This window comes from Equus przewalskii, chromosome 3, assembly GCF_037783145.1.
Source record: "Equus przewalskii isolate Varuska chromosome 3, EquPr2, whole genome shotgun sequence".
NCBI lineage: Eukaryota > Metazoa > Chordata > Mammalia > Perissodactyla > Equidae > Equus > Equus przewalskii.
In genome coordinates, this window is record NC_091833.1 from 101,890,501 (window position 1) to 101,906,171 (window position 15,671).

The 15,671-nt window shown below is 41.2% G+C and overlaps 1 protein-coding gene across 2 annotated transcripts in view; it reads left to right on the top strand.

The window, feature by feature from the left end:
- The window catches only part of ADGRA3 (adhesion G protein-coupled receptor A3), a 122,096-nt gene that overhangs the window by 34,392 nt on the left and 72,033 nt on the right, over positions 1-15,671 (top strand). For both annotated transcript variants that reach the window (XM_008541515.2, XM_070613070.1), the window contains exons 2-3: positions 811-882; positions 14,215-14,286. In XM_008541515.2, the coding sequence (XP_008539737.2) occupies positions 811-882; positions 14,215-14,286 (144 nt within the window). The remainder of the gene's footprint in view (positions 1-810; positions 883-14,214; positions 14,287-15,671) is intronic.

Below are 15,671 nucleotides of genomic sequence, written 5' to 3' on the forward strand. Positions count from 1 at the left end.
TTTTAAGAACATTGTCCTGATACATGAGGTATACAACTGTGATATGGCGACCTGTGTCTGTCTGTGTGTGAGTGTGTGCGAGAAGCATTTATTTTCACACCTGCAGACATGTCGATTTGTATACAGTCATGCGTTGCTTAATGACGGGGATGCAGTCTGAGAAATGCATAGTTAGGTGATTTCGTTGTTGTGCAAACATCATAGAGCATACTTACACAATCCTAGATGGTGGAGCCTACTACGCATCTAGGCTGCATGGTACTAATCTTATGGCACCATCATTGAATCCGCGGTCTGTCATTGACTGAAATGTCATTATGCAGCATGTGACTGTATGGTTAAATGACAAATAATGTGCAGCATTATTGAAATGATTTCTAGAGAGTACTTTATTTGTAAGGTCAGTACTTTATACAGCACATGTTATGCATTTTTCTATTAAGTTTCCAATTTTTAAATCAGTATTCAACTTATATAACTTGGTTAATTATGTAAATGTACGTACCATTGTTTATTCTCATTTTGAACTTAGTGCTATTTGGTGTTGACTTCTCTCCTGTTTTATTTTAAATTTTTTGGTTAAGTGTGACGGGACTGATTTAAGAGGTGACAAGATGTGCGAGTGAAACTTTTTGGGTATTTTCTCAAAGGGTAAGAAGCTCCCTTTTTTGTCAGGCATCTGAAAAATTCTTTGAGTAAAAAATGACTTCTTAGCATTCCTTATAGGTTTAAATATAATGAGCTAAATTACTTTGATGATGATGGTGTACATTTATTAGGCAACTTACACTTTTTTCCTGTCATTTTTAGGATTCTGAGTAACAATAAAATATCTGAGCTGAAGAATGGCTCCTTTTCCGGGTTAAGTCTCCTTGAAAGATTGTGAGTATTCTTTCATTATTATCTCCTATGGTTATTTTATTTAAGGCATTTTCTTTGTAAATCTGTTACTAAACTCTCAACTTTTCAAAATAAAAATTTTTTCCCAGAATTTTATTATGAAAAACTTCAAGAATTGAATTTTAAAAAAGTTAGTTAAAACACAGATCGGCAAACTTTCTGTAAAGGCCAGATAGTTAATAATTTAGGCTCTGTGGACCATATGGTCTGTGTCACAGTGACTCAATTCTGCCATTGTGGTGAGAAAGCAGCAACAGACAAAAAATAAATGAGTCAATGTGGATGTGACTTTATTTACAAAGTAACAGGCCATGGATCGTAGTTTGCTAACTAGTGTCTTTCAAGGCATACATGCTGTTTTGAAATTGTCGTAAAATGTATGTGCCTTATAAGATAGTCAAGTAAAATTTAAAAAAAAAACAAAACATGTCCAAGAGAAACTTTTGGACAAACTTTGGTATTTTGTTTAGATGCCTTTGAATGTGATAATTTTGTTTTGCTTAGCAATTAGGTCTGGTTTTGCTTATAATCAGATATGTTACAAGTAGCACTTATTTTCTTGCCTTGGTGAATTTTAGACAGTGGATATTTAATTTGCTTGTATTCTGAATGCTATTTTAGGATCATCTTTCAAATTCCCGTATTATTCATACATTTAGGATAACATTTCAAACATATAACGCAGGCACACTGTGAACGTCTACATTTATGTTGAATAACAATCCTTCCTCTTTTTCTTAGTTCTCTTTCCTCTGCTTCACTTTCTGTACTTCTCTGTGTAGCCTTTTCTTGACATTTCATCTAGTGACTTCTCCTGAAATTGAACTTCCAGAGGATTTTGTTGCTTGCATCACTGATGTGTTGTTAAGCATATACCATCTAAAGTTCTTTTCATTTAGATCAAATGTCTTTAAGTTGGGTTATATATATGTACTTACATATATATGTAGCAACACATTCATATTTATGTATGTATATATACACATGTATACATAGGTGTGTACACACACACGCACACATACATGTACAACATATTCTTGGTACAGCAGTGCTTAATTATCAGGTTTTTCAAGTATTCCTGTCATGTAACACGTAGTCCATGTGCTTCAGAGGATGCTGGCCCCAACTCAGCTCCAGGCCTGACTAGGCTAAAGACAGTCTTTCACACACATTCCGTGGTCATTGGTTCAGGAATGAACATTTGACCCAGTTTAATTGAGTCAAGGTTTGCTTGGGCTTTTTGGGAAAGGAATTTCCTCACCATCATCAGAAAGGATGGTTGTACTTGTGGTCTAGAGACTGTCCTGCTATCATCTTGGGCCAGAGCCAACATGCTGAAGAGAGTGGAGTAGGGCCTGTCCTGGTCAGCAGAGGGGAAGCTGGCAGGACCTCGCTGAAGCACGATTCCTCTGGACTGTCATAGTAGTGTGAGGCAGTACCTTCGCATTTAGTTTTCTGTTCTTTGTAGGAGAAGTCACTGTGGTTGACAGGTACCCTTAGCATGAGGCACATTGTCAGGCATTGAATAGGTGCTTGGTTAATAATCGAAGGACCACTGGAGCCTCCCTTTCCAAAGGAAGGAGGACAGGCACTCCCAGGTTACAAATGGTGTCTGTTGTGTTTAGAAACACGTTTTATTGGCTCCTAGGACTGCTATGGATGTTCAGGTACGCCATAAAAAGTATAGACAGTATAGCTCATGTCCTATGCTGTGGTATGAATTACTGCACTTTGGCCTATTTTCAGTCATTTATTGATGATAAATCCCTATATATGTTAGAAACATTAGGTTGCCACAAACATATTAGGTGATATTAAGTTGCTGCTATGATTGTTTTTAGCCAGGGGCCTGTTTATACCTTAATCCCAGAACACCACTTCTCTCTTTTGTAGGACCATAGATTTATATATTTGTGTGTGTATACATGTACATATATGTGTGTGTGTGTGTATGAGGGGGGCCTGTCTGTCATGGAAATGCCCCTGGCCTTTGTTTTACTTAACTTTTAGGGCACAAGATAGACCAGAGATCCCAAGCCAGTTGCTTGACTCTTTTGCTGGGAGTTCACTGCTAAAGGCTGATTAATGTCTTCTCGGACCTTCCCTGGAAGAATGCAGCCCCATTCATCCTCCTGAGTGTTGGTGCAGGGGGAGGTGTGCAAAGGGGCCGGGAGCTCTCCTTCCCCTGGAGCCCGGCACCATCTTTCTCATATTGATAGTTTCTACTGTGTTTTGGTTCTCTGATTTGATTTACTAATTTTCAAGCTAAAGCCTTTATAGATTTGGTGATTTCTGTACCAATTCCTTAAATAATCTCTTGATTCATACTTTCTGCTGTTTGCATAGCTCTTCTCATTTTCCCTCTCTACCTGGTTACCTAACTTACTAACCCATTCTGCCTCCATGCACCACTGACCTCTTCCTGTAACTGAATCCAGAGAATCTCTCTTCCTTCCTTTTTGTCTGTCAGCTGTAGTGTATACTCTTCTATGATTTTCATTGCTGTAATGCTCTTCTCATCTTATTCATAATATCCATCTATAATATCCATGGCTTCTTTTGCAAGACTCTGTGGAGACTTTAGGACTTTGTCTTGGGCTATGTGTCAGACATACTCTATGTGCATATAATGGTTGTATTAGTTTGCAGGGCTGTCATAAAAAAATACCTCAGATTGGGTGGCTTAAATAAGAAATTTATTTCCTCATAGTTCTGGAGGCTAGAAGTTCAAGACCAAGACACCAGCAGGGTTGTTCTTTTTCTGAGGACCATGAGAAAAGGATCTGTTTCATGCCTCTTTGTCCTTGCTGTGAATTGGCCATCTTCTCCCTTTGTCCTCACGTGGTCTTCCTTGTCTACATGCCTGTATCCTAATCTCCTCTTCTTATAAGGATATCAGTCATACTGGATGAAGGCCCACTCATGTGACCTTATTTTAACTTAGTAACCTGTTTGAAGACCCTATCTCCAAGTATGGTCACATTTTGAGGCACTGGGGGTTAGGACTTCAACATAGGAATTTTGAAGGGGACACAAATTCAGCCTATGACAATGACATAGCATTTTAATGTCTTAACTGATGTGTATTTCCTGTGCCTGTTTCCTAATCACTCTGTCTCTGGAGAATGGGCTCAGTTTTTGGCCACTGAATTCCTAAAGTTCTAGCCCAAACATAGAAAAGAGATTTGGAAAAAGATAACATACAAAAGAGAAACTTCTTTCTCCCCCGGATACATTTTCTCTGGGCTAAGTGGAGGGGTAGAGGGAGTGTAGAAAGAGCTTATGTACTGGTGGGTCCCCAAGAAGGGGCTGTGTCTTTGCCTCTCCATCTTCACCCAGGTTGAGCGGGGAACAGGGAAAAAGACCATATAAAACCAACAAGGTTCTGGATTCAAGGGGAAAGGGCATCTGAGACCTCTTTCCCAGACAAGAAGTAAAACCCCAGATTTCCCAGGACCCAGCATGATATAGGAGCAGAAGAGCTGGTCCTGCAGCCATCAGGGCATATGGGCTAGGACAGTCTGTTACAGAGTTCCCAGAGGAACAGCAGGATAGCTCGTGCGGGTTGTTAGTGGAGAGAGAGAACTCATTCTACAGGAGCCTGCTGGTTGGTGCTAAGTGATACAGAAGTGACCTGGGCTGCTTCTGGGGAACGCAGCTTGAGACATAGCTAGCCAAATAAATTCCTTAATGTTTTTATGAATGATATCGTTTTCAAATTTTTCAAAATTACTTGAAAACACAGTATAGCAGACTTTATTCCTTCACTGCTCACTATTCCTGTGCATCTCTAAGTCTTCCAAATGTTAGCCTTAGAGCTTTCTTTGTTCCAGGACTGGAGTGAAAGCCACCCCACCCACCCACCCACGCCTGCCCCCAGGACCCCTCAACCAGTCACTGATAGCAGATGGTGGATAACCACTCCAACTACCTCATCTCCCAGGTGGGGCAACCCTGAGGTGTGACCTAAACTGGCTTCCATGGTTCCCCAGGGGACTGAATCTCAATTGACTACAGTGGGGATCTCCTCAGCAATGTACCTTTTAGTGGCTTCCTTCTCTTTCTGGTCTCACTTCTCCACTTTCCTACTGTGTTCTGGGGTCACTTCTCGAATAAACTACTTGCAGTTACATTCTTGTCTGGAAGAATTTCAGCTCAGAGATACAACCAGCCAAATAAAATGTTTACAGCCTGAATCTGGCTAGTTAGAGACCCCTGAAAATGACCATAAATTAACCAAACAACTTAAAAGTAAGGCAGAATAGGGTATGATGTAAAAAGCTGTAGTAGAACATGGAATTATTCAAACTAGGGTCAAAACTTGAAAACTTTGGCCTTAAGATGACTGTAGCCAAGCCATGTGGAGTAAAAGGTAGGCCTAGTAGGGTAGGGTAGGGAGAATGACGTAGCTGGGTTGAACTGACTGCAAATATGCCCCAGAGATTGGGCAAATCTGGAGGCCAAGCCATCCATGGCTGTTCTTTTGGGTTGAAGAATAGATTTCCTAAGAGGATTCATTTTCTCCCCCTTTTTTTGAAGTACTAAGTATTTCATGGAGTAAAACAGGCCCGGGTACGCACGCTCCCACAAACTCCATCTAGAATGGATTCTTTTTCTTTAGGTCTACCAATTTGTTCTTCTGAATGTTTGATTTTTATTTGGGAGCTTTCTTGTTTTCCATCATTTGTTCTTGCTCTTGACCCTTTTAAGAAAGTAACAGTGTGTGTGCTTTTATTTTCATAACAATATTTAGATTGAGTTCTTTAATTTTGGGTTTGGGGTTTTTATTTTTAGGACAAAGTAAATCCTTATGGCATCTTGGAAACTAGTTTCTTCATGTTGGTCCACCTTTTTTGAAGATTAATTTGCATTCTTTTAAAAGCACGTGTGGTGGATAACTGGTGTAGATACATTGTATTATGTTAACTAAAACCATAAAAAGGTAATTGACCTAATATCGAGGCTTGGTGCAAATATTTCCTCAACCATTATTAAGTGTTTCCCATGTAGCTAACTTAAATTAATTCAACAGATATTTATGGAGTGCCCATGCTGTCCTAGTGTTGGGGTTCAATAGTGAGTACTGCCAAGGTCCTGTCCTCATGGAGCTTATGTCTAATGGGAAGAAACAGAGTAGACATACCAAGCCCTTTCATAGCATATTATGAGTACTCTGGATAAAGAAAATGTATGGCAGGGTGTGAAGTTTGGGAGTGCCAGCACTGTGTATGTATGTGAGTTTTGTATGCTGTTAGTGGGATGGGATGAAATTTAAGCAAAGACTTAAAAGAGAGTGAAGGATTGAACCTTCAGTTACCTGGGAGGAGCACATTATGTATAGGCAGAGGGACAAGTTGGGTGTGCACGGGGTGTGGTGTGAAGCTTGCTTTTTGTATTTGAGCAATAGCAAGGAGACCAGAGTGAAGTCAGAGAGGTATGGGGGCCAGATTACAGAGGACCCTGTAGGTCATTTTGAGGACCTTGGCTTTTGCTCTGAGCCACTGTGAGCAGAAGACACTGGCTGCTGGGATGAGGGGTTGGGATACAGTGGAAGGAGGGAGCCATGTGAGGTCTCAGATTCTCTGTTGAGAGATCAATGCCCTAGCTGAGGCTGGTTATCAAACTGGATGTGCATCAGAATCGCCTGGGGCTTGTTCAAGCACAGATTAGAGTTTCTCATACTGTGGTGAATTTGGGCTATGTTGACTTTTGAGGTGGCTGACACCTGAACATCAGATGTAGATGTTGAGTTAGATAGCTATGGGTGCAATCAGGAACTCAAAGGGGTGGTAGGTTTTGGCTAGAGATACAAATTTGAGTCTAGAGACTTGAATTAAAGCTATGGATGGTGATGAGATTGCCTAGGAGAAAGTGTAGTGTGAGAAGAGTAAGAGGTGGGTGTGGGTCAAGCTTCAGATGTTGCTGATCAGGTGAATAAGGTGAGGATCATTCATTCAACAAATAGCGTCTGAGAGTTACTGTGTGTTAGGCGTTGTTTGAGGGAAGTGAATATGTAGCTTACAGTCTCTACCCTCATGTAGCCTATAGTCTAGTGATAGAGAAATAGACAATAAACAAAATAATCAGGGAAATGTGTCGAAGATGGTAGACTGTGGTAAGTTCCATGGGGCAAAACAAAGCAGGACAGGGAGTGTGGGCTCTCAGTGTGGGCTGAGGGTGCACTTACTTTTAATTGGACAGGGCTAGCTCCCCAAGGAGGAGAGCACACACCTGAGGGAGAAGAGGGAATGAGATGAGCAGACATCTGTGGGAAGAGTACATAGACCCTGCTGTCACAGAAACCAAGGGGTCTTTGCTTTTTCCAGGAAATTGACATTCTGGAATAGGCTCATGGTGTTAAGCTGCTAAACTTGTATAATAGTGGTCCCCCTTGACCTAGAGTACAAAATAATTAATACTGTTATAACAAGATAGAATTTTCTATAATTTTACTTCCTATAAATTTCCCCCTTAATGTTTTATATTTTTTAGACATTTTAGACTGATTTAGAATTGAGATCTTTGTATCTGTCATCCATCCACCCGTTTATCCTTTCTCCCTCCCTTCTTCCATCCTCCGTCTTCGTTTTATCGTATTGTTATTCTTGTGGTGTTTTATGTATTTCTCAGTATTTAGTGACATGCCTCCCTCATATGTTCTAATTGCTAATAGTAGGATTGCAAAGTGGTCAATGTGTTTGACTCCCCGACATTCATTCCGCCCCAGATGATGGGTCTAGATAACCACAGTGTCTCTTTCTGGCGATTGACAGGGCCATTCCTAGCCAATAAGAAATGAAGAGTAGTTAGTTGTAGGGCTTAGAGAAAGATTTCCTAGCTCCTAAGGAGACAACAAGAGAAAGCGTCCATTCCTTTTCATGACTTTGTGCTTAGAGGTGATTTCTTGACCTGGGATATCATATGATCGAGGGTCAGCATGAAGACAAAGTTGGCATTCTGAGAAGGGTGGATCTGAGAGATGGATGGAACCAACCACGAAGGCTGCTCTACTTCTTGATTTCCTCTAGTGCCTGAGAATTATTTTCTTTATTGTTGAAGCCTTTTGAAGTAAAGGTTTCTGATGCTTGCAGTTAAAAAGCATCTTACCTGATATACTTTGTAATCTTCCCCAAAGGAGTTAGCTATTTTACCAAGAACTGTTAAAATATTTCTTTAATTTTGTTTAAGCAATTCTTGGGCGGCTTTTCATTTATGTTTTAATGATCCGTTCTATTCAGATTTAGCTGTCCATCCTAAAGTTAGACTCACGTTCAATAGGGAATCATCACAGGGAGATATTAAGTGAGAGAATCTGACTGTAAATATCTTTTGGCAATGCCTGATTAATATGGCTATTAGTAAATATTATATAATATGTCAAGGATTTTTTATTATTAAAGAAAAGATGTATCTTTAAATCATATAACCGTACTCAGTTATTCATGAGAGGTATTTTGTAGAAACACATGCAGTACATCATGGACTACAAATTTATGCACTGCTTTAGCTAAATCCGTTCCTATTGTAGATGCTGTTTAAAATCTGAAAAGGGAAACATATGTTTTAAAAAAGGGAACTGACATTATATATTTCTATTTGCAAAGCTTTATGCTTGCAATACAAGTCAAAAACATACCGATTGAATTTTCTCCTAAAATTATCCTCTCTCTTTGAGGTATAGGATTGGGGTCAGTTGGGGAGTGGGAAATAGGAACTAGTAATTTCGGCCTGATGATTAATTGTACTTCCTGGGACATAAAAAGTTGGGGACAAAAATAACTTTTATTATGAAAACTTTCAAACATACAGAAAAATAAATAATGTAGTCATCTCCCTTATCACCAATTTACTTGCCCAGATTCAATAATCATTAACAATTTGCAGCCTTTTTTTCTTTATATTGGAGTATGCCTACACGGACACAACCTTATTTGAAGGTCAATTGCAGATGTCACGACCCTCTCCCTTTATTGAGGAACGAGAGGCAGCAGTCCCTACGTTGATTGACTTTATGGATATCCTGATGATTACGTGGCTAACCATAATTTACTAAAAAAGTAAAGGTCAAGTAATATAGTTCTGTCTCTTACCATGGTTTACTTTTTCATCCGTTTATCATCTATCTGAGTCCATTCTGGCTGCTATAACAAAATAATATAAACTGGGTGGCTTATAGACAACAAATATTTATTTCTCACAGTTCTGGAGGCTGAGAAGTCCAAAATCAAGATGCCAGCAGTGGGGGACCACTTCCTGGTCAGCCATCTTTTTGCTGTAATCCACATGGTGGAAGGGGACGAGGGGGCTCCCTGGGATCTCTTTTATAGGGGTATTAATTGCATTCATTAGGTTTCTGCCCTCATGACTTAATCACTTCCCAAAGCCCCCAGCTTTTAATTCTATCTCACCTTGGGAGTGAGGATTTCAACATATGAGTTTAGGGGGCAGGCACAAACATTCAGACCATTGCACTCTCCATCCACCCTCTGTACATTGAGTGTCTCTCTCTCTTACTGAACAGAGAGGTGTGGACCCTGCCCTTGTGAAACTTCTGGTCTCTCGGTAAAGATGGTTTAAGCAGTCAGAGTCCAGTGTGAGGAGGGCCGTGACCAGGGAAGCACAGGGCACTGTTGTTGTCAGAGGCGTGTTTCTGGAGGAAGGAGTGGTGTTGACTCCAAGGCCTGTAGGATGAGTGGGAGTTAGTCAGGCAAGAGAAGCAGGATGGGGTGAGGCTAGTAGGACAGAGGAGGTGGGGGTGTGTGTCAAGGAGGGGAAACCATGCTCAGAGGTCTACAGGTGAGAGAAATAAGACTTTCTAGAAACATCTTGACGTATGACTAGTATATTTGAAGCGAGAGAGGTTGAGTGTTAAAGGAATGTGTTGGGACAGAATGGGAAGTGAGAGTTGGACTGGGCAAGATGGGCAAGGCCAGGGCCACGGAGAGCCTTGTAAGTTAAAGAGTCTGACCTTTCTTTGGAGGGCACTGTGGAGCTTTTGGGGGTTTTAACCAGTGCAGAGACATAATCAGATTTATCTTTAGAAAGATCTCTTTAAATGGAGGATGGATGAGAGAAGCAAGGACACAAGTGGGAACAGTGTGGTGAATTACCTGGGGTGGTGTGATGATGGTGAGGAGGAAAGAGAGGTGGAGGGCTTTGGACTTAGTTAGAAGGCTGGACATTACCATGTATGATAAGTTTTTCCAACTTATTATTATAATGTTTTTCAAACACATAGAGAAGTTGAAAGAACAATTTCTCTAGCACCTTGATTTAATGACGGCCAGCTTTTGGATGTGTTTGCTTTATCTATCTCCCTCTTGCTCTAGGCATAAATTTACTTGGTTCCCTTGGTAAATCTCCACGTTTACTATCAGTCAGAAAGATGTGTTTAAAAATCCTAACTTTTGGCTTGGCTGCTTATTAACACCAAGGGCTTGATCAAATTTCTTAATCTTTCTGCACATGAAATTCCTCACCTGAAGCAATGATAATATCTCCAAGGACTGATTGTGCCATCTTAATGGGATGATAAGTGTCATCCACGAATTCACTGAATTTAGTGATTTGTGTAACTAAGGAGCCCAATTCGAGGTGGACTTCAGGCTTGGCTGTACCCAGGGACTCAGCATTTCCTCTCCTTTTCTCTCTGTTGGCCTTGCCGGACAGTCTTTTCCATCATGGTAGCAAGCGGGTCACTAATAGCTCCAAACTTACCTCTTGACCACTAATCAAACCATTGGAAATGGCTGCTCCTTGTTCTCCATCCATCTCCTCCTCCAAGGTCCTAGATTTAGTTAGACCAAGGTCATGTAATCATGCCAATTACAAAGGCCAAGATATTTGAAATATCTGGACAGAGGCTGATCAAGTGCCACACCTGGAGGGCCGATGTTGGGAACTTCAGGGCACCATTTGTGCCATATGGTCTGTGGGAAAAGTAGGGTTGCTTCCCCCTAAAGCAAGGGAGGAGGCTTCAAAACTATAAATGAACTCTGCTTAGCATGATGACTCACATTGAGTAATTGATAGCAGTCATAGCTGCTATTATTCCTGAATTCTAGAATCCTTCATAAATTGCTCCCCTTCCCCACCTCCACGTACCCTTTAATTTTTGAATTTTCAACTGACTTCTTTCCCTTCCTGCTGCTCATCCTTAAAATGGGATGGGTGGGATCTCCTTAGGTCTCTGTACTGGATGGTAATACTTGACCTGGGTGCTGGTGGGTTCATATTACTGGGCCACTATCTTAACCTGGGTTTTCCCGGAAGCAGGTTCTGAGCTGAGGTTTTGAATTCAGGTGGTTTATTTGGGAGGAGGTTCCAGAAAGCTTTCGTATTAGGGAGTGGGACAGTGAGAGGAAGAGAAGGAAGCCAACGTGTGGTACCTTAGTGAACAGTTCCTGCTGCCGGAAGCTGGGGTTGTCCCTACTCCCCTCCCCATGGGGTGAGGGCTCTTCCCAGGGCTAGTCAGCCCTTCACTTCTGACTTTCCCGGAGTAGCTCCTGAAGCTGGCAGAGAGAAGGCATGCAGCAGAGAGGTGTATGTGGAGGAGCGAGTGTGGATGTTGCTGTCAGCCTGGCTGCAGCAGCTGTTTGGACCCTGGGCAGGTGTTTTGGGATAAGGGATGCTGAGGCCATGGTGTTTATAGTGGGGAACTTATTCTCTGTGTGACTTTTCTCTTTCTGTTGAAATTACTACACCAAGGACCATCTTTTTCACTTGTAGTTAAGAGGAGAATTTAAAACGTGGCTGAAAGTCCAGAGAGAAGGGTAGGACTTGGTGACTTTACCTGAATATCTTCTAAGACTTTTATGATCATGGAAATATATTTCATGAAACTTTTTGCCCTTTTCAGATATTTTCAGTTACTTTATTTAGAAAATATCTTAGAGGCTTGGGTATGAAAATAAAAAAAGTTAGAGCAGTTACCAGCATTGACAAAGCTGTGTTTTTCTTGTGGACTATAAATCTGAGTCTGATCAATGAAATACTTGTGCAGTAATGGTAATCGGAGCGTAGATTATATACTATGTTTAATAGTCAGTTCCTTTTTTTAAAGAATTGCCAAGTACCAGGGGGTTCAGTATTATTTAGAAAAATCTGGCTCTGATTTGGGGAGGAGGGTGGGGTTACAGCTCTACCCCTAGCTGCAGAAGAATGCTTGATGTGTTAGAACCTGAGTAAGACATGAGAGAGGCAGAACAGGATTTGCTGAGGGCACAATGTTCACAGGGTTTACAGGTTGCATCTCTGGAGAAGCATTCTTGAGAATGTCTAATCAATCTCTATCACCATGTATTAAACAGCATGGGTGGTGTGGGAAGCCACAGTGCTTGAATGGCACATCAAGAATTCTAGGCTTACAGTAAATGACGGACTACCACTGTGATGAGCAGAGGGCTCATCTCATCAGGATGTTTTTGTGAAATTTCCGGGAAACTCGGCCAGAAACTAACCCCAAAGTTGTAATTTGTTGAAGTTGATAGTTAGAATGAACTACTAGAAAAAAATAGCATGTTATAAAGCAGGCCTTACAAAAGTTAGTTTTCATTAGCTGGTGGCACAGTAAAATTCAGTGTGCCTCCCTGATTGGATAGAAGAAAACGTGGATCTGTGCTGACTGTAGTGGGACTTCCGTGGAGTCCTTTTCTTAAGCGCAGGTAGACAAGGGACGTCAGATGCTTTCTGAGTTGGAGGGGTTTGAGAAGGCAAACTGAGAATTTTTCTCTGTGTAATTTATACTGCCTGGGCATGGGCTGGAATGCCCATGATGGAGCAATAGTTGGAAAAGAACCCAGAGACATGTCACCTCAGTGTTGTAACAGGTAGCACCAGTGGTCCAGGATCTACTTCCTTGAAGGCCTTTTAAATCTCAACTAAACTAAGTAAGGGACTAAAGGAACCCGTGAAGTACCCTCTACCCTGGGTTTGTATTGAGGGTTGCTCTGTGTTTCTGTATTGTTTCATCAACCCCGTGTGCATCCCTGTGCCATGTATAATTATGAAGATTGATGTCAGAACTTCGAATGTGGAAGAGGCAGTGTTGCCATTGTTGGGTAAAGACTCCCTGGAGAAAAGAAGTTGGAAAGTGTTTCTGTTCACAGTTGACTTCAGGCGCCCTGAGATGACCAGAGGCCACTGGGGACTTCAGTGGGCAAAGCTGTAAATGAGTCCTGACAAACGAGCCCACCTCAGGTGCCTGGCATAGCTGAAGGGTGGGCCAGCCACTGACGAGTGTGGTCGGGGGAAATGGGACGCAGTTCTGCTTCTGAGCACTCCTGTAGCTGACTGTAGCTCCTGTAGCTGACTATCAGCTCTCTGCAGAGATCTAGCTGAACACTTGTACGGGGCGACTTGAGAGCCCCCGGCTGAGCCCTGGCACCCAGAGGAGAGCAGCAGCCTTAGCAGGTGGCTCAAGTCCACACTAGTGGAGGGATGTGTCTTTGACACTCACTGCTGCCCCCACTGATGGTGTACTGACATGGACGGGCCAGCACACTTGAGAAGAATGAGGGTAACTTGTGACCCCTGTCAGATGCCATTGCATAGGGGGCTGATGGATCTTAGTTTTGGGCTATATATTGTGAATTATGACATTTTTATCTTATACTAAACCTAACCATAGAAGCCCAGGGTGAAAAATAGGAAAAAGCAAGTGACAAGAATTTTAGAGTATATAGTTTTGAAGGTGGTTTAAAAAAATACTGATTTAATTATTATTGTCACAAATTGTCACTAATGTAGTTTGATAACTAAAGTATAGCATACTAAAGAAGGAATTGTAGAAATGATGTAGAGGATCGTAGTTTAGTGATAATTTTGGATTTGAATTATATTAGGACACAATATCTTTTTTGACATATACCTTTATTCTTATATTGACCAAAAGAAATAGCTTTGGAGCCACGTTTTTCGAATTTGAATTCTGGCTCTGCCATTTACTACTGGGGTGACCTTGGTGTAACCTTTTTGGCTTCAGTCTGCTCTCATTATTATTATTATTATTTTATTTATTAATTTTTTTGCTGATGAAGATTAGCCCTGAGATAACATCTGTGCCAGTCCTCCTCTATTTTATATGTGGGATGCTACCACAGCATGGCTGACGAGTGGTGTAGGTCCACGCCTGGGATCCCACCCTGGGAACCTGGGCCGCTGAAGTGGAGTGTTCCAAACTTACCCACTTGGCCACCGGGCCAGCCCCTCATTATTATTGTTGTTGTTGTTTTCTGTACAGCAGGTAAGTGTAGTATGCCTAAATATTTGTTACAGTGTTGATATGTGAATAACTTTTTATTCTATTTTTAACAGGGACCTCCGAAACAATCTTATTAGTAGTATAGATCCAGGTGCCTTTTGGGGACTGTCATCGCTAAAAAGATTGTAAGTATTTGAATTGCTTGCTTATGAGTTTGAACTGCTTCTTTTATAAGTAACTGTTAACTGACTTGAGCTTTAACACAATAAAAAAAATGGGTTTTTAACAATTTTTAGATGTTCATCTGACCAGGTCCATGATAGAGAAATAGGGAGTATTTAATATAAGTAGCTTAGAATGTGATTAATTTGTACAGTAATTTGATTTGTTTGGTGGTAGATGGTTCTGTCCCTCTTATGCTAATAAAATCATTACTGTTTTGGCTTCAACAGCTGTCATAGTCTGTAGATGATTTTCAAGTAATGAATGCGTTCAAACTGTGACTGTTGTAAATGCCATATACATTGAGACCCCTTTCTATTAATGATTTATAGTCCTGCCATTTTCATGTATATTTTATCCATGTAGTATTATTTCAAAACCTAAAGGCCATTTTTTATTACTCCTGAAGGTATACAATTTCTCTACTCTCCTTATTATGCTATTTTCACAAATGCTGTGACAGCATGCTCATCTTTGAGAAGTAACCCTACATCAAGCCATGTGGCCGGTCCCCCCGTCCTTTATTCCTTCTAAAGCCATTTATTAAGTGCTGGCCACTTATCATACTCTGATTTCTTCAGCAGAGCTCACAGACTCTTGAGGGCAAATAGACAGATATTGAAGATACATCCTACATAATAATAATAATAGTAATCTGCTAGGGAAAGGAGGGACCTCCTGAGAGGGGAATGGCCTGCCATGAGAACAACCCACCTTTAGATGTGACCTTGCTCCGGAGGGATGAATCTGTATTGAAGAATAACAAGAAGGATATTTTTTTTTTTTGGAAGTTGGGGTTGAGAGACTTTAAAGATTTTATTTTTTACTTTTTCTCCCCAAAGCCCCCTGGTACATAGTTGTATATTCTTCATTGTGGGTCCTTGTAGTTGTGGCATGTGGGGCACTGCCTCAGCATGGTTTGATGAGCAGTGCCATGTCCGCGCCCGGGATTCGAACCAGCGAAACACTGGGCCACCTGCAGCGGAGCGCGCGAACTTAACCACTCGGCCATGGGGCCAGCCCCACAAGAAGGATATTTTAAGCGGAGTGGACATAGGTGTGAAAGAACATGTCTCTTGGAACAATGATTTATTTCTCTGGCCAGACCGTAAGGGAGAAAGGGCAAAAAGGATGTCAGGGAGAGACTAGGTTTTGATGACCTACTACCATGTTAAAGAATTTCGAATCTATTCTTTAGACAGTGGGGGACTAGCAGAACTTTTTGAAAATGGAGTTGACATGATCAGATTTGTGTTTCAGAATATTTCTGGTGGCAATAAGGAGAAAACACTTAAGTACAAACAAGCAGTGACAAAAGATACGGGAGAAAAGACCAGCCCCCTGCTTT